This window comes from Phocoena phocoena, chromosome 16 (genome assembly GCF_963924675.1).
Source record: "Phocoena phocoena chromosome 16, mPhoPho1.1, whole genome shotgun sequence".
Taxonomy (NCBI): domain Eukaryota; kingdom Metazoa; phylum Chordata; class Mammalia; order Artiodactyla; family Phocoenidae; genus Phocoena; species Phocoena phocoena.
This window is the reverse complement of record NC_089234.1, coordinates 26,311,243-26,329,993: the sequence shown is the minus strand read 5'-3', so window position 1 is coordinate 26,329,993 and position 18,751 is coordinate 26,311,243. Positions and strand designations below refer to the sequence as shown.

At 42.0% G+C, this 18,751-nt stretch overlaps 1 protein-coding gene across 17 annotated transcripts in view; it reads left to right on the top strand.

The window, feature by feature from the left end:
- The first annotated feature begins 549 nt into the window (after window positions 1-549).
- Window positions 550-18,751, top strand: part of GBF1 (golgi brefeldin A resistant guanine nucleotide exchange factor 1) — a 122,510-nt gene continuing 104,308 nt past the window's right edge. For 16 of the 17 annotated variants that reach the window (XM_065894289.1, XM_065894288.1, XM_065894286.1 and 13 more), the window contains exons 1-2: window positions 15,055-15,150; window positions 16,651-16,717. In XM_065894289.1, the coding sequence (XP_065750361.1) occupies window positions 15,055-15,150; window positions 16,651-16,717 (163 nt within the window). Of the gene's footprint in view, window positions 804-15,041; window positions 15,151-16,650; window positions 16,718-18,751 lie in introns of those variants that run through there. The other variant, XM_065894278.1, reaches the window with a different exon arrangement.

Genomic DNA, 18,751 nt, shown 5'->3' with positions numbered 1-18,751 from the left:
CCAAACAGGGCAAGCAGACGCGACGGTGGGGGAAGGGAGGTTGGAATAGATTGGTCCCTCCATCCTGGAAGGAGCTCAGAACTGCCTAGAAAGGAAATGATCCCTCAAGGGTCACGGTATTGGCCCAGGTGACTTTAATAGGGAGTGGCGGCGGGCTTGCGCTTAGGGGTAGTAGGGTCGTCCACTCAGGCTCTCAAAAAGGACTCCGCCCCCTTTCCAGCAAGTCGTAGCTTTCTTCCCCATAATGCCCAGCAGCTACTGCCAAACCGTGCACTGCAACCGAACTCTACCTAACTCCACCTCTCCAACTGCCCAGCGCACTTTCTCCTTTTTTATTGGTTTCTCAGTACTGTCACTCAGAGAGTCCTCATATCCGTTGGTTATTCCCTGCCTACCCTTTTTTCTCTTGTAATCTCGCCTCTTTAGGCACTACCCGCCTCCCGAAGCCAATTTCCTTTCTTCGATTGGATTGCTGGAATGCCACTTTTCACGATGCAAACCTATGATTGGCTGTGCGCGGCAGGGCTCGCGCAGTGACCAGGCAGCGGGCTAGACTGAGGCTAGTTACCACGTCAGTGAGCTGACAGGGAAGGTAGCCGGCTCCACCGCCCGTTCCGGCCGACTCTTCCTGACTGTGCGGGCCTTGACTTCGGCCTCAACTCCCAGAAAAGGGCTTCTTCCCTGCTCCCATCTGCCACCAGAGCCGCGAGAGCCGCTCGGGGACGCCTTCGGGGCCCGGGCTGGACATGAGCAGCGGCTGCCGGTCCTGGGACTAGGCCCCGCCATTTTGGATCCGCTGACAGGTCAGCGAAGTCTCTTCTTAGAGTTCCAGTGTCGTGAAGGTCGCCCTGACATAGCGAGAGGGAATAAGAGGAGGAGGGCCCTTAAACTGAATGAGCCGGGGTGGGTTAAGGACGCAGGGTCAGGAACGAGACGAGGGAGAGATTGCTGTGGGAGGGAACTGGGAGAGGTGTAGGGGGCAAAGGTCAGGCCCCTGCCGCCGGAGGGACGACTTCACCTCTGGCTTTTCAAGCCTTGCGAGTACCGGAATCCTCCCTGTGTTTCTAGGCTTAACCTAGCTTTCAGTTTCTCTCTTCTGGAGCTTTTTGCATCCTAAAGACTCCAGTCCTCAGCTGAAAGCAAATCTGAAGAGTATTGTATCTACTTTTCAGGGTTGATTTTTAGACCTTAGATATGAGAGTCTCTCCAGGTTTTGTGCAGCGCCCACTTCTGTGTGACTGCCTCATTAATTCAGCTGAACTGCTTCATTAATGATGATGAACTAATGCAACCTAGACCAGGTAGTGAGAAAAGGTGTGGAAGGACTGAGGCCAGCCTCTTGGGGACCTGGGCTAAGAGAAGGCTTTCCTTTTATGGGGCTGCTCACCTGCCAGTCTGGGACTGTATGTAAACACTGGACTTACCTTCTGAGCCCGTTTTTTCTTTTACACAATCTTTTATATTGTGTAATATTCTCTTTTGGTGTATGTTCTTGGTTGGCATTTCCTCCCCAGGTCTTCACTTGGCCTAAGGAGATGAAGTTCAGTCACAAGGAAGCCACTCTATTATGACATATTTGGACGAGAGCGGAGAGGGATTTGAATACCTGTGAAGTTGGTACTTTGGCCTGTTATTTTTAGTGGGTAAGAAGAGTCATGAGAGGTGTTCAGTCAAATAAAAAGTGGTAGGGTCAGGACTGCAGAGTGAATGATGGAACATAACCCCAAAGTATAGTTTATGGCACTATGATGATCTCTGATAAACTGCTGTATTGTAAAGCTATAAAAGTCCCTCAAGGGTAAAGAATGCCTTTAAAAATGAGGAAGAGTGTAGGTACAGTGTCTTTTAATACACGACATAGAAATTTGTATGCCTTTAAATTAGGTACACAAGGCACTCCTCTGAGCCCTGTGGAGGACGCAAATGGAAAGGTTCATTTGGGGATTGCTCTGTTCAGTTTATGCGTTTCTTAAAAGCAGTAGCAATGTATGTGCACCAGTCTAGCTAGAGCATGTCAACCTGAATGCTTTTCAGCATATAGTGGACACTCAATAAGTGTTATCTGTGCCTATTTATTTTATTTTTGGCTGCACTGGGTCTTTATTGCTGCGCGTGGGCTTTTCTCTAGTTGCGGCGAGCGGGGGCTACTCTTCGTTGTGGTGCATGGGCTTCTCATTGCGGTGGCTTCTCTTGCTGTGGAGCACAGGCTTTAGGTTCACAGCCTTCAGTAGTTGCGGCACGTGGGCTCAGTAGTTGTGGCTCGTGGGCTGTAGAGTGCAGCCTCAGTAGTTGTGGCGCACGGGCTTAGTTGCTCCGCAGCATGTGGGATCTTCCTGGACCAGAGCTTGAACCCGTGTCCCCTGCATTGGCAGGCAGACTCTTTACCACTGCACCACCAGGGAAGCCCCCCTAGGATTAGTTCTAGTATGTGATCCTGACTTGTGGCCTGATTCTAGCCCTGGCAGTCAGGACTTTTGCATGGTGAGGTAGTAATAAGGAGGATCAAAACCTCATTGTGTTAGAAGGGAAAACTCTCTAGGTTCTAGAGTGACTAAACTCTGCTCTCCTGAAATTGTGTGTGTGTGTGCGCGCGCGCACGTTGGTAGGGGAGATAGCATTGTTTGTATTGTTTTTTTTTTAATTGGGGTATAGTTGCTCTACAGTGTTGTGTTAGTTTCTGCTGTACAAGGAAGTGAATCAGCTATATGTATATATTATGTATGCATATATTGCCTCCCTCTATGGGCCTCCCTCCCACACCCCCATCCCACCCATCTAGGTCAAGACAGAGCACCCAGCTGAGCTCCCTGCACTGTACAGCAGGTTCCCACTAGCTATCTCTTTTACACATGGTAGTGCATATATGTCAATCCCAATCTCCCAATTCATCCCACCCCCCTTCCCCCACCCCGTGTCCACACATTCGTTCTCTACATCTGTGTCTATTCCTGCCTTGCAAATAGGTTCATCCGTACCATTTTTCTAGATTCCACATATATGTGCTAATATACGTTATTTATTTTTCTCTTTCTGACTTACTTCACTTTGTATGATAGTCTCTAGGTCCATCCACGTCTCTGCAGATGACCCAATTTTGTTCCTTTTTATGGCTGAGTAATATTCCATTGTATATATGTACCACATCTTCTTTATCCATTCATCTGTTTATGGACATTCAGGTTGCTGTATTGATACTTATTGATTTAAAATAAATGGGGTGGGACTTCCCTGGTGGTGCAGTGGTTGAGAATCCGCCTGCCAGTGCAGGGGACACAAGTTTGATCCCTAGTCCAGGAAGATCCCACATGCTGTGGAGCGGCTAAGCCCATGGGCCACAACTGCTGAGCCTGCGCTGTAGAGCACGCAAGCCAAAGTTGCTGAGCCCATGTGCCACAACTACTGAAGCCTGCACAATCTAGGGCCTGCGTGCTGCAACTACTGAGCCTGAGTGCTGCAACTAATGAAGCCCGTGTGCCTAGAGCCTGTGCTCCGTAACAAGAGAGGCCACACAAGAGGCCTGTGCACCGCAACGAAGAGTAGCCTCTGCTAGCCGCAACTAGAGAGAGCCCGTGTGCAGCATCGAAGACCCAACACAGCCATAAATAAATAAATAAATAAATAAGAAAGTAAGTAAATAAATAAAATAAGTGAGGTGGAAATGGTATAGGAAACTGTTTGCATTTTAACTTGCTGATCTATATTGTAGAATTTCCAAAAAAGTAATTTAGAATGGCTAATGAAATGACATAGTCATCTCGGGAAGTATCCAGGTTTGATGGGTCTGCCTTTCTCATCTGGGTTGATATACCCCGTTGAGCCCTGTTGAGTTGATAATGCTTTGCATAATAGGCAGTCTAGTCTTTGGGTTGATAGTGTGACCAGTTCAGCATCTTTTCAGTTGGGCCTGGAGGTTAAGTCAGGCAACAAGATTTTACCTTTTCTTACTTTAAAAAGTCATTTTCTGGTTAGGAATAGTTCTTTACTCCCAGCCCCCATCCCAGATCAGAAAATTTGTTTTTCCTTCAAGACTTGTATTTAAGTATTTAAGCTTTTTTTTTTTTTTCAGCTTCTTTTTAAAGGTGGTGGTAGACAGTATGTTCTAACCTTGACGTTGATGCTCATTGGCACAGTCGGAACTCAGGTTGTAGGCACATCTCCTCATGAGTAGCTGGGCACCAATCCCAGTTGAACTCGAAGTTCTCAGAGTTACACTACTAGTTCACTTCCCCGTGTTCCAGAAGGCAGAATGACTGCTACTTTTAAATAATAACTTCATTGATGGGGTACTTAGACTGGCTAGTGTGAGCAGCTGGAGAGGAAAAAGACACAGCTCCTGCTTTTGAGGAGACCCATTGTATTTATACAATACTCACTGGAAGGATCAGCCTAGTCTTTTTACACCACTTCTGTTGGTTGATCACAGTCTGTCCCTGTGGTTCAAGGTGACTAATTAGAGTGATTCTGCTGTTGGGATAATTGTGGAGTTGAGTTGAAGGGAGAAAGGGAGGTTCATTTTAATCTCTGGCTGGAAGAGCTTTGTAAATGTAATTGGCAGGTGTTTATTTTTTACTGTTCCACAGCAGTTGTTTAAATTAAATGAAAATGTAATAGGGCACTGTGGTGATTTGGGGCCCCAGTTGCAGTGGATGTGATCATGGAAGTAATGATTTGTTGCCATCATGTAAATAAAGCAGGGATTACAAGCTCAAATGCCTGAGTATCAGGCAGGTAATGTAAATGAGGGAAGCGAGCCAGGAGGGAATGTATTAGGATGTAGTAGTGACTGTAGTATACTGGAATGTGGGCACAGTATGACCATTCTTCCTATTTTTCAAGACAAACTGGGAATTCAGATCATTGTGTTTTAAACTGTTGGCAACTAGTTAAATTATTTAAAAACCTTTTATAGGAGGAAAAATGTATGTCTGTGGACTAGATTCTGCCTGATGACAGTGGAGGATGACCCCTGACATACAAAACGGGCAGGCCTTATGAGACTTAATCACTGCAATTCTCTGCGTATAATCATACAGACTCACTTTTTTTTCCTTTTTATTTATTTATTTATTTTTTTTTGGCTGCGTTGGGTCTTTGTTGCTGCATGCGGGCTTTCTCTAGTTGTGGCGAGTGGGAGGCTACTCTGTGTTGCAGTGTGCGGGCTTCTCATTGCGGAGCATGGGCTCTAGGTGCACGGGCTTCAGTAGTTGTGACATGCAGGCTCAGTAGTTGTGGCTTGCAGACTCTAGAGCACAGGCTTAGTAGTTGTGGTGCATGGGCTTAGTTGCTCCGTGCCATGTGGGATCTTCCTGGACCAGGGCTCAAACTTGTGTCCCCTGCATTGGCAGGCGGATTCTTAACCACTGCACCACCAGGGAAGCCCGCAGGCGGATTCTTAACCACTGTGCCACCAGGGAAGTCCTCCAGACTCACTTTTTTGTTTTTTAAAGAACGATATGGGGGGGTTCTTTTTATTTATTTTTTTATTTGACCGTGTTGGGTCTTAGTTGCAGCACGCAGGATCTTTCGTTGCGGCACGCAGGTTCTTCGCTGTGTGCAGGTTTCTCTCTAGTTTTGGCGTGTAGGCTGCAGAGTGCACATGCTCAGTAGTTGCAGTGCATGGGCTCTCTAATTGTGGCGCATGGGCTCTCCAGTTGTGGCACGCAGGCTCTAGAGCACACGGGCTTAGTTGCCCCACAGCATATGGGATCTTAGTTCTCCGACCAGGAATCGAACCCATGTTCCCTGCATTGGAAGGCGGATTCTTAACCACTGAGCCATGAGGGAAGTCCCCAGGCTCACTTTTTTTAAAAATAGATTTATTTATTTGTTTATGGCTGCTTTGGGTCTTCATTGCTGCCCCCGGGCTTTCTCTAGTTGCAGCGAGCGGGGACTGCTCTTCTTTGCAGTGTGTGGGCTTCTCATTGTGGTGGCCTCTCTTGTTGCAGAGCACGGGCTCTAGGCACGCGGGCTTCAATAGTTGCGGTGCATGGGCTCAGTAGTTGTGGCTCGTGGGCTCTAGAGCATAGGCTAAGTAGTTGTGGCACATGGGCTTAGTTGCTCCGTGGCATGTGGGATCTTTCCGGACCAGGGCTTGAACCTGTGTCCCCTGCATTGGCAGGCGGATTCTTAACCACTGAGCCACCAGGGAAGCCCACCAGGCTGACTTTTTAATCTTTGTCGTACTCTGCCAACTTTCACCATTAGTTGTCATGTTGGGTGCCCTGAGTGGTTAAAAGATGAGTGGGGGAAAGAAGTCTTGTTTCATTTTTCATCTCCAAGCTGGCAGAAGGGGCATCTTTGGACAACTTTGAGCTTATCTCAGTAGCTCGCCTTGCATATAATTCTTGGGATAACCTCAGAATCTCCATAGAGGGAGGAGGGGGAATGGCAGAGCTGAGGTACACTGGTCACCTGATTATCAGGTTGGGATTTTCCAGTTGTATCCTGTCAGGGCACCAGCTTTTTTCTTGGTTTGATTTTCTCTTACCTCCACCCTTTGAGTAAATTTCTTGAGTCCAGCAAGTTGTTTACTAGTTTAGTAATTTTGGGTCACTCTCAACAAAACACAGAAATATGGCACGTTCCTTGTCTAGCTCTGGAAACCTTAAAAACTCTGTGTCTTTGGTGCTTCTCTGGGATGTTTGAGAGATCGAGTGAAAATAAACCTCAGAAGGGCCAGCTGATGGTTGTTCAGCTCCCTGGTACCTTCTTTCCTCTCAGAAAGCCCATCAGGGTTTTCGTGGTTTACATAGCTCTGTATTAGACATCAAAGCACCATGAAAAAGAAAAAAAACCTGAGTCTTTGCCTTTGGAGAATCTAATTTCTAATTGAATAAGAACAACATTGTTGAATAAGAACAACAATGAAGAAAAAAAATAACTTAATGGTCTACTAATAATCTATTTAGTATATGTGCTGCCGAAGTGAGCACTAATAATCTATTTAGAACCAAAGAAAATAAGACACATATATACATATGGGAAGAATGGACAATTACATAAAGAATTGTATATCACAGAAGAAATGTGAACATGCAAATAGCATATGAGAAGACTTCAGGAAGATACATGTGAAAACAGAAGCATTATGATTTGACTGGTGGATAAATGTGGGTTCTTTTTGTCCATAGAGTGCCTAATATGGAAGATTTGTAACTTCTAGTACAGAAACAAACATGGGATACAGAAAGAAGGTTTGCCTGCCTGGCTTAGAGTCCTTGTCTTCTATGAAGTAATTGTTCTCACAAGAGGTGGATGTGAGCTGTACCAATACTGAAGAGTCAGTCTTGATATTCTTTCAGTTATTCATTTGTTCATTCAGTATTTATCATTTTTCTTACTATATGTTAGGCATTGAGGATAAAAAGGTGATAAATTATGGTCTCTTTCTGAGATGCTCATAGACTCATGGGAGAGAGAGATTAAATAAATAATTATAAGTGAGTATAAGATATGTTTAAATAGAGGTATGTACTGTGCCATGGGGTGACAAAAAAGGAGTGCTAATACTCTGGGGGAGTGGGTTAGCCAGGGAAGACTTAACAGAGCAGGCATTATCATAATAACAGCCAACCTTTTTTTGGGTTTTAATATTCCTAATAGCATGCCAGGCCTTACAGCAAATGGGTGAGGAGGTACTATCTCCATTATGCAATGCAGAACTGTAAATTGGGAATCAGAGAGGCTAAGAAACTTGGCTAAGATCATACAGGTAATAACAGTCAGGAATACCACTGTGGTATTCTGATTCTCTCATTGACTTTTGGATGGAATGAGTAAGGGTTAGGGTTTATACAGCATATAAGGGACATCAGTGTCCCCAACCCAGCTTAAAAACAGAACATTACCGGGCTTCCCTGGTGGCGCAGTGGTTGAGAGTCCGCCTGCCAATGCAGGGGACGCGGGTTCGTGCCCCGGTCCGGGAAGATCCCACATGCCACGGAGCGGCTAGGCCCATGAGTCATGGCCGCTGAGCCTGCACATCCGGAGCCTGTGCTCCGCAACGGGGAGGGGCCACAACAGTGAGAGGCCCGCATACCACAAAAAAAAAAAAAACAAAAAACAGAACATTACCAAAACTGGGGCAGTGGGTATGCCCTTCCCTATTAGTCACGTCTCCCCTCCCCTTAGCCAACTGTTGTAAATTTTTTGTTCATTTCCCTGGGGTATAGTCTTAGCAGTGGAATTGCTGAGGTATAGCATATGAACTTCTTCAGCTTTGCAAGATAATGCCAAATTGTTATCCAAATGAGTTGTATCAATTTACAGACTCAACAGCCACTTGATCTGTATTTTTACCAACTTTTGGTATTGTCAAATTAAAATTTTGTGCTATTTTGGAGGTGTAAAATGGTTTCTCATTAATAATCTTATTTTGTAATTTTATTGACTATTGATGAAGCTCATAATCTTTTTGTATATATATTTACTGTTTGTATTTTCCTTATTCTGTGAAATGCCTGTTCATGTCTGTTGCCGGTTTTGGGGAGGGTTTATATGTCTATCCTTATAGTTTTGTAGCAGTTATATTATGAATATTCCTTCTTTTTTTAAAAAAGATTGGATTATAGTTGCTTTACAATACTGTGTTAGTTTCTACTGTACAGCAAAGTGAATTAGCTATACATATACATATATTCCCTCTTTTTTTGGATTTCCTTCCCATTTAGGTCACCACAGAGCATTGATAGAGTTCTCTGTACTATATAGTAGGTTCTCAGAAGTTATCTATTTGATACATAGTATCAATAGTGTATATATGTCAATCCCAATCTCCCAGCTCATCCCCCCACCCCCACCCCCAGCCCCTTTCCCCCTTGGTATCCATACGTTTTTTTCTCTATGTCTCTATTTCTGCTTTGTAAATAAGATCGTCTATACCATTTTTTTTCAGATTCCATATATATGTGTTAATATGTTATTCGTTTTTCTCTTTCTGACTTACTTCACTCTGTATGACAGTCTCTAGGTCCATCCATGTCTCTACAAATGACCCAATTTCGTTCCTTTTTTATGGCTGAGTAATATTCTGTTGTATATATGTACCACATCTTCTTTATCCATTCTTCTTTATTATATGTTACATATATTTTCTCCCAGTTTGTGATTTATCTTTTCCTCTTTTTTATGGTGTCTTTTGAATAAATGTCTTTAATTTTAACATGGTTTAATTTACCAGTTTTTTTTTTATGGGTTCTGCTTTTTGTTTCCTATTTAGGTACGTCTCCCCTATGCTGAGATTATAAAAATATTCTCATATATTTTTTTGGCCACGCCACGTGGCTTGTGGGATCTCAGTTCCCCAACCAGGGATTAAACCTGAGCCATGGCAGTGAAAGTGCTAAATCCTAACCACTAGACCACCAGGGAACACCCTCTTATATTCTAAAAGTTTTCAGGTTTTGCTTTTTTACATTTAAGTCTTTAACTCATTCTAAAGAGAATTTTTGGTATTCCATGAAGGATCCAATTTATTCTTTCTGTTTCTCCTGCTTTTGTTTAGATCTAGAGGGAGTTGCCAGTTGCAGAATCCAGCAAAGCACCATTGTAATCCTATAGGCCCAGCTTTAAACAGATCGTGCTTTCAAAGAATATATGTTGCTCGCAGTCTCTGAGCAGATAAACCACTAGCTTATTTGGCTGGGGGATATTCGTTGGTGTGTATTTGGTCATTCCTTCTCATATTATTTCTGATAAAAGGTAAACCTTAAGTTCTTTTCTACCATACTCGTGAGGTCTCTGCCGGCCTTTGTGACCTTATGGCAAGGGGTTCTAGGTCATTGGCTACCAGACAGCAAGTGGTTCATTGGAGCTTCCCATTTGAGCATCAAGGACAAATTCCCTTGGGAGATTCTTGGGTGAGGAGACATGCTCAGAGGCTTGGAGGGAGATTAGGCAACTCTGCGTAGTCCTTGAAAATAATTCCTCTTTATTCCTGAGATGTTTCTTTTTTACTAAGAAACTTAAGACAGTGATTTTTTGCTTAGATCTTTGCTATTTTAGAAAATTGTTAGCTTCTGATGCCTAATGAATTTTGATTGAGTGTTAGGTTGATTATTTCAGTTGGTATCCCAGTTCAAAATTTATTTCCTCCAGAAAGCCTTCCAAATAGCATGTAGATCCTATTAGATCTCAGTTAAGTCCTGTTGACACTTTTGTTTGCAATTTGTAGTGTAGTGTTGTTATTTACTTGTTGCTGTGGTGTTCTCAGTATAGGTGTTTTCTCTCATTCTCTTAGTTCTTTAAAAGAGAAATTAAACGGGCTTCCCCAGTGGTCCAGTGGTTAAGACTCTGCACTTCCACTGCAGGGGGCGCAGGTTTGATCCCTGGTTGGGAAACTGAGATCCCACATGCTGTGCAGCACAGCCAAAAAAAAAAAGAGAGAAATTAAATATTCTTATTTTATAGTGGCCCCCTCCAGGCCCCCCAAAATATTTTTTACGATAGGTAGTCTATATATGTACTATATATATTGAAAGCCCTCCATGATATGCTCCTCCTACAACTTGCTTTTCTAGCTTTACATGCTATTATTCTCCTAGGAATAATGTTCCAACAAGTCTGGAATAATCATGACCCCCTAAATACATATTGCATTTTCCTACCAATAAGCCTTTACTCTTGCCATTCTCTCCTTGTGTTTTTTTTTTTTTTTTTCCCAGTACGCGGGCCTCTCACTGTTGTGGCCTCTCACTTTTGTGGCCTCTCCCGTTGCGGAGCACAGGCTCCAAACGTGCAGGCTTAGCGGCCACGGCTCACGGGCCCAGCCGCTCCGCGGCATGTGGGATCCTCCCAGACCGGGGCATGAACCCGTGTCCCCTGCATCGGCAGGCAGACTCTCAACCACTGCGCCACCAGGGAAGCCCTCTCCTTGTGTTTTTGACTGTTTGAATCCTGTCTTTCATTTGCCTTTCCAGGGTCCTCTGCCAGAAATAATTTTCTTTGCTTCACTACTGTGACACTGTGTATCACTTATGTATTGGAGATATGTATGGGTTTGTGTGTAGATGTATGTGTTTAATCTCCTAGATTATAAATTCCTTGTGGGTGGGTAGGGACAATTCTGTATGACTCTGTCTAGCATTTTGCTTAGCATGTGCTAAGTAATATCTGGTTGACTGAAATAAATGTTTGTTAGTTAATTAACTTTGATTGCTGCTCTTAATCATTTATACATGGAATAATACAACTACTTTTCTGTAGCGCCTACTCATTAAAAAAATCTGTTAATTAAAATTTAAAAATAGGTAATATGTGTATGTGACACAGAATTCAAAAAGTACAAAAGAATATGCAGAGAAAAATAAGTCTTCCTCTCACCACTGTTCCCCAGTTCCTTTCTCTGGAGGCAGCCTCTGTTAGGAGTTTCTTTCTTTTTTTAAAAAAAATTAATTAATTAATTTTTGGCTGTGTTGGGTCTTCATTGCTGTATGGGCTTTATCTAGTTGCAGTGAGCGGGGGCTGCTCTTTGTTGCGGTGCGCGGGCTTCTCATTGCGGTGGCTTCTCTTGCTGCGAACACAGGCTCTAGGCGTGCGGGCTTCAGTAGTTGTGGCATGTGGCTCAGTAGTTGTGGCGCACGGGCTTAGTTGCTCCATGGCATGTGGGATCTTTCCAGACCAGGGCTCGAACCCGCCCTGCAATGTGTCCCCTGCAATGGTAGGTGGACTCCCAACCTCTGTGCCACCAGGGAAGTCCCTTAACATCTTTATTGGAGTATAACTGCTTTACTACGGTGTGTTAGTTTCTGCTTTATAACAGAGTGAATCAGCTATACATATACATATATCCCCATATCTCCTCCCTCTTGCGTCTCTCTCTCACCCTCCCTATCCCACCCCTCTAGGTGGTCACAAAGCACTGAACTGATCTCCTTGTGCTATGTGGCTGCTTCCCACTAGCTACCTATTTTACATTTGGTAGTATATATAAGTCCATGCCACTCTCTCACTTTGTCCCAGCTTACCCTTCCCCCTCCCCGTGTTGTTAGGAGTTTCTTAAAAAAAACCTTCCAGGAACTTCCCTGGTGGTCCAGTGGTTAAGAATCTGCCTTCCAATGCAGGGGACATGGGTTTGATCCCCGGTTGGGGAACTAGGATCCCACACGCCACAGGGCAGCTAAGCCTGCGTGCCTTAACTACTGAGCCTGCACACCTCAACTAGAGAGCCTGTGTGCCGCAAACTACAGAGCCCACGTGCTCTAGAGCCTGCGTGTCACAACTAGAGAGAAGCCTGCACGCCACAACAAAAGATCATGCATGCTGCAACGGAGATTCTGCGTGCTGCAACTAAGACCCGATGCAGCCAAAATAAATATATAAAAATAAATAAATAAAATAAAATGTAACGTGTATTAAAAAAAAATCCAGAGATCTAGAGCATATTCATCTTGTCTAAGTAATTTAAGGAAGGAGAGATACTAGAGATTTTATCTTTTCTTTTCTGATACTTTTTTTTTTTTTTTGCTGTACGCGGGCCTCTCACTGTTGTGGCCTCTCGCGTTGCGGAGCACAGGCTCCGGACGCGCAGGCTCAGCGGCTATGGCTCACGGGCGTCAGCTGCTCTGCGTTATATGGGATCTTCCCGGACCAGGGCACGAGCCTGTGTCCCCTGCATTGGCAGGCGGACTCTCAACCACTGCACCACCAGGGAAGCCCCTGATACTTTATTTTTGAATTTGTTTATCTTTTTTATACTTCTTGGTTCTCCTCCTCTTCACTGTGGTATGTTCTCATCATTGAATCTTATCTATTCATTGAAGAGAACATTGTTGTGTGTCTAGAGCATTTAGTCTTCTGAGAGTAACCTAGTTGTTTCTTTAAATTGTCTTTAAAATAAGTGTTGTCTTTTGTTGGGTTCCCTTGTGGATTGGGAGAGGTGTTATGGGCCTGGACAAAATTTGTACCAGTTCTTTTTTCCTTTATCATAGTGGTTTTCATTCTTCTCACTTTCTTGTGTAAAAAATATGCAAATAGAGCTACTTTCAGGGTGCTTTTCTTCCTTTCATGTCTCTGGCTCAGTTTTCTTTTAGATCCTACTGAACTCTGTAAATGCCTCAAGGGCAGAAATTGTATATCATTTCTTTCATAATTATTAATTTTTAATTATATTGATGATACAGTAATATGTTCTCCTTGTAAAAAATTAAAATATAGATAAGGCTAAGTATCCTCTGATTACACCCTGATTTCATAGTACCTTCTCTAGAGATGACTATGATTGTTGAGTTTGGGGTACATCTGCCCAGACCTTTTATTCTGTGTTTATGTATCTCTTTATATGCCTGTACAAAATACATTACGTATACTTAACAACATAGATGACTCACAAACAATGTTTCAAGGGAAAAAGGCAAATTGCAGAAGAACACATACAAAATTATATTAATTATACAAAATATAAAAATACGCAGAATGATACATATTGTCTAGAGATACATATCAATGAAGTAAAAGTATAAAGCAACATAAACGTTTAATAAACATCAGATTAAGAGTAGTGGGACCAGGGCTTCTCTGGTGGCACAGTGGTTAAGAATCTGCCTGCCAATGCAGGGGACACAGGTTCAAGCCCTGGTCCAGGAGGATCCCACATGCTGCAGAGCAACTAAGCCTGTGCGCCACAACTATGAACCTGCGCTCTAGAGCCCACGAGCCACAACTACTGAGCCCGAGTGCCACAACTACTGAAACTCGCGTGCCTAGAGCCCGTGCTCTGCAACAAGAGAAGCTACCCAATGAGAAGCCCGCACACCACTACAAAGAGTAGGCCCCACTCGCCGTAACTAGAGAAAAGCCCGTGTGCAGCGACAAAGACCCAACGCAGCCAAAAATAATAAATAAATAAGTAAATAAATTTATAAAAAAAAGAATAGTGGGACCTATAGATGAAAGAGAGAAGGATATAATTAGGGAGGACACACAGAGACTTCAGTTGTACTGTTCTTAATCTGGATACTGGTTGTTATATTCTCTTTGTATCTTACTGTATGTTAAATATGGTATATTTTTGGAAACAAAAATCTAGTATTTTATGTAAGGTGGGTTGGTTGGTTGGTTTTTACATAGTTGGCAACATACAGTCATGCATTACAATTTTTTTTTCATTCCACAGTATGCCTGAAGCTCTTTCCATGTCTTATTTGCTTTGTATCCTTAGCACTCTGAAAGATGCCTTATGCATAGTAGGTGCTTATTAAGTAATATTTTTGGAATTCCTTTCCTTACTCTGTTAGCCTTACTTTTTAAATTTTCCTTGAGCCTGATATAAATGTTTGTCTAACTGTATGTCTCCCCTACCCTGCTTTCTATCCCTTTCGTTTTTTAAAATTTTGTCTTTTCTCAGGAGGATTTCTAAACAATGGGAAGTGATTAGGTTGATTTTACATGTTCCTAGGGTTTTCTCTATGCCAAGAAGAGTCTACCTTACAGTCTGCTTATTAGCGATTTCCTGCTATAAGCAAGTGAACTTGACTTTTCAGAACTTTTCAAAGGTTGCATCACTGCCACTGTCCAATTTTCTGGAGCTGACTTGGCAGAATGGATGCAGTCTATAAATTGACATTGTAACTGTGGTTCCAAACCAGGGCTATTTTTCTAACAGCCTTCATTCTTTTCTTTTAACTTAAACCTTCATTATTTATTGAGTTGATAAAAAAGGAAGAATAAAAGGAAGATCTGAAATATTTCTTTAACAAACTAGCAACATGGATGTATCTGCGTATCTGTATGATTCGTAGGAGAGATTTGGGGGACAGTTGACTTTGAAGAATTTGACATGCTTGTTAGAGGTTGTTGAGGTGCCTTTGAAAAGTTTCTGGTGTGATGCTTTTTGAGTTGTATCTTGAACTTGCAGAGACCTCTAGAAGAGCCAGGTAGTTGGATTCATAACATAAGAAGGGCTTCATCCCATCTTAGTATTACAGGTGGGAAATCTTGGTACTGAAAAGTTAAATCGTAGTTCTGACCTTATCAGGTACTGATTTAAGCATGGGTGTGCTCTTGGGTAACCAAATATTAACTAACTTTTCTCTTCACTGTTTCAGTAGGTTTGCCAGGATGGTGGATAAAAATATTTACATCATTCAAGGGGAAATTAGCATTGTGGTTGGGGCCATCAAACGAAATGCGCGATGGAGCACCCATACTCCACTGGTAAGTGGGCAGTGGGTAGAGAACCTGGTCACTGAGTTGCTGTAGGGGATCTGGTGCGTGGTTAAAATAGTAATCAATTCCCTGGTAATAATGATAATAGTAGGAATTCAGCGTTTTTCAGAAGGGTTTCAAGGACCGTTTTGTTTTATTTCAACTAGAGTCAAATTTATAAGCTGCGTTTTTTTCTCTGGAAGCCAAAAGATGATACCATTTTTCTTCTAGCTGTTTTCATAAACAACTTAAGCTAACACTTGGGATCTCTTTTATATGCCTAAAAATGTCAGAAAGATTCCTTATCTTCTAATTCCCAAGAACTATAATTAGCTATCAAATTCATTTCAGTTAGTTTAGTTATTGATACATGGAGTATGGCTTGGTAATGGTACTCCTTGGGAATTCAGCAACTTTTCTTATATAGAGCAGACCATATCTTGCCAATCAGATGAGTAAGATTACCTGTTGTAAAGCGGACTTTCTTTACTGCATTTGTATGTTCAAGGATATTTTTTGTACAGTCATGTAAGACAGTTTTTGGTACAATGGTAAAATCAAGTTTAGACATTTCCAACTTGGTGAATATGTATATGTGTGTTTAGAAATTTCTTATGTTCATTTATAAATGTGGATTGTATTAGAAGTACGAGTGGAGTCAGGAATGTCTTAGAAATGAATATGCGTGATTATGATGACTATGAAGAAATAGAAAAGATAGAATAATACATACATCTTAGTCTGTATGTCTCAGTCTGTTTGGGATGCTCTAACCAAAACCAAATGCCAAAGACTGGGTAGCTTATAAACAACAGATTTTTTTTTTTTTTTTCTTTAAACAACAGATATTTATTTCTGGGGGCTGGAAGTTCAAGATCAGGATGTCAGCATGCTCGGGTGAGGGACGTCTTCTGGGTCTCAGACTTCTCATCGTATCCTCACATGGTAGAAGGGCAAGGGAGCACTCTTGGGCCTCTTGTATAAAGGGCATTAATTCCATTCATGAGGAATCTGCCCTCATGACCTAATCACCCACCTTAGGATTTCAACATAGAAGTTTTTTTTTTTTTGTGGCCGCGCCATGTGGCATGTGGGATCTTAGTTCCCCAACCAGGGATCAAACCCGCGCCCCCTGAAGTGGAAGCACAGAGTCTTAACCACTGGGAAGTCGCCAGGGAAATCCCAACCTAGAAGTTTTGAGGGGACACAAACATTCAGACCATAGTACATATAAAGGACCTAGCAATCTATGGTAGCTTGAGTGCTATGGTCATGGTGTAGATTAAGCTTAGTATTTCAGGATGTACTGTTTTAGGTAAGCCCAGAGTACTTCTATGAGATAAGAGGTTAGGGAACTGGAAAAATGAACTATAGCTAACTTTGTTTTCTTCAGAAGGAAAACTGAATTTTCTGGTTGGTTTCAGAGAAAGAGCTCTTGATCTGTCCTTTATTTCCTCTTTCCTCTTGGCCTGATAATGAATTTTTTTTTTTTTAATTTATGTGTTACAGGATGAAGAACGGGATCCTCTGCTGCATAGTTTCAGTCATCTAAAGGAGGTTTTAAACAATGTAACAGGTAAGTGTGATTTATTGCAGGGATGGGCAGACTTTTTCTGTAAAAGACTATATGATAAATATTTTAGGCCTTGCAGGCTGTAGCAACTGTGCAACTACTCAACTCTGCCTTTGTAGCTCAAATGCAGACTCAGGTAATACTTAAATGAATGAGTGATAAATAAAATTTTCTTTTAAAAAATAGGCTGCAAGCCAGCTTTGGCCCACGGGTGTAGTTTGCTCTGGTTTACTTTATTGCTGATCCTTCCTAGAGTTCCTAGTAGAGTGTCCCATTTTAGTGGGGAATCAGCATTCATACAATTATAAACTTCCTTCATTGCTTGAGTTATAAGTAAGTTATTTTTGGCTATTTTTTGGTTTTGTTTTGTTTTGCTTTAACTACTTTCTTTCTCTAACTTATGTATTCTATAAGATAGGAAGTGGGTGGCACAAGTGAAGTTTTTAATACTTGCAGCAAAACCCTTTTCTTACAGAAAATCATTGTTGGTTTTAGGGCCTTAGCTCTCTGTAATGCAGATCTTTTAGTCTTCTCTTGTTCCCAGAATCTTTTGTGTCACACACTCTGCCCCTGTTTTCCTAATCATAATTATGTTACATAATATTCATGTGTTTAGAATTTTCAAAGCCACTTTCATATTTATTACTGTATTGAACTTTCTTTCACTTATTTATTTATTTATTTTTTGTATGGGGAACTTCATTTTTTCTTCTAGTTTCATTGAGATGTAACTGACATACAGCACTGTGTAAGTTTTTTTTTTTTTAATTTTATTTATTTATTTATTTATTTATTTATTTATGGCTGTGTTGGGTCTTCGTTTCTGTGCGTGGGCTTTCTCTAGTTGCGGCAAGTGGGGGCCACTCTTCATCGCGGTGCGCGGGCCTCTCACTATCCCGGCCTCTCTTGTTGCGGAGCACAGGCTCCAGACGCGCAGGCTCAGTAGTTGTGGCTCACGGTCCTAGTTGCTCCGCGGCATGTGGGATCTTCCCAGACCAGGGCTCGAACCCGTGTCCTCTGCATTGGCAGGCAGATTCTCAACCACTGCGCCACCAGGGAAGCCCACTGTGTAAGTTTAAGGTGTACGTATGCTTTGACTTACATACATTATGAAATGATTACCACAGTAAGTTTAGTGAACATCTATCATCTCACATAGATTCAAAATTAAAGAAATAGAAAAAAAAATTTTTTTTTCCTTGTGATGTAAAACTCTTAGGATTTACTCTCTTAACAACTTTCGTATATAACATACAGCTGTGTTAATTATATTTATAATGTACATTACATTCCTAGTACTTATTTATCATATAACTGGAAGTTTGTACTTTTTGGCTGCTTTCATCCAGTTCCTCCTTCCCCCACCCCCTGCCTCTGGTAATCACAATCGTGATTTCTTTTTCTGTGAGTTGTTTGTTTTTGAAATAGAATTGACCTATAATACTATATTAGTTCCTGTTATACAACATTGTGATTTGATATTTCTGTACATTTCAAAATGATCACCATGGTAATTCTAGTTACCATACTTTATTGAACTTTTACACAACCCTGTTGGGGAGGCATGTTAGATATTGTCCCCTTTTTATGAATGAAGTTGAAGCCCAGAGATACTTTAAGTGATTTAGCTGGGGTCACAGATCGTAAGAAGCAGGGTGAAAACTCCATCAGAAAAAAAAAAAAAAAAAACTCCATCAGAGTTTCCGTCAGAATTCAGGCCCCTGATGCCTGGTTTAGTGCCCTGTTCTGCATTGTTTCTGTTCTTACAGTTAGAGGAGAAGGTACACAGGAAGTGCCTTATATTATGTATAAAAACATGCCAAGGGAGGAGGCAAGTCTCAACACTTCAGGTTTTTCAAGGGGGTATATGTAGACCTAAAGGGAAAGCCTCCGAGCCGTGTTCCTCTGTTGACTATAAAGGGCTTTTGCAGTGTATAACCCTGGAATGGTTTTAGCTAGTAACATATCTAAGACCACAAATGAAATAGTTTTTAAAGCTTTTGCAAATTAAATAAATAATAAACGAACAAATAAATA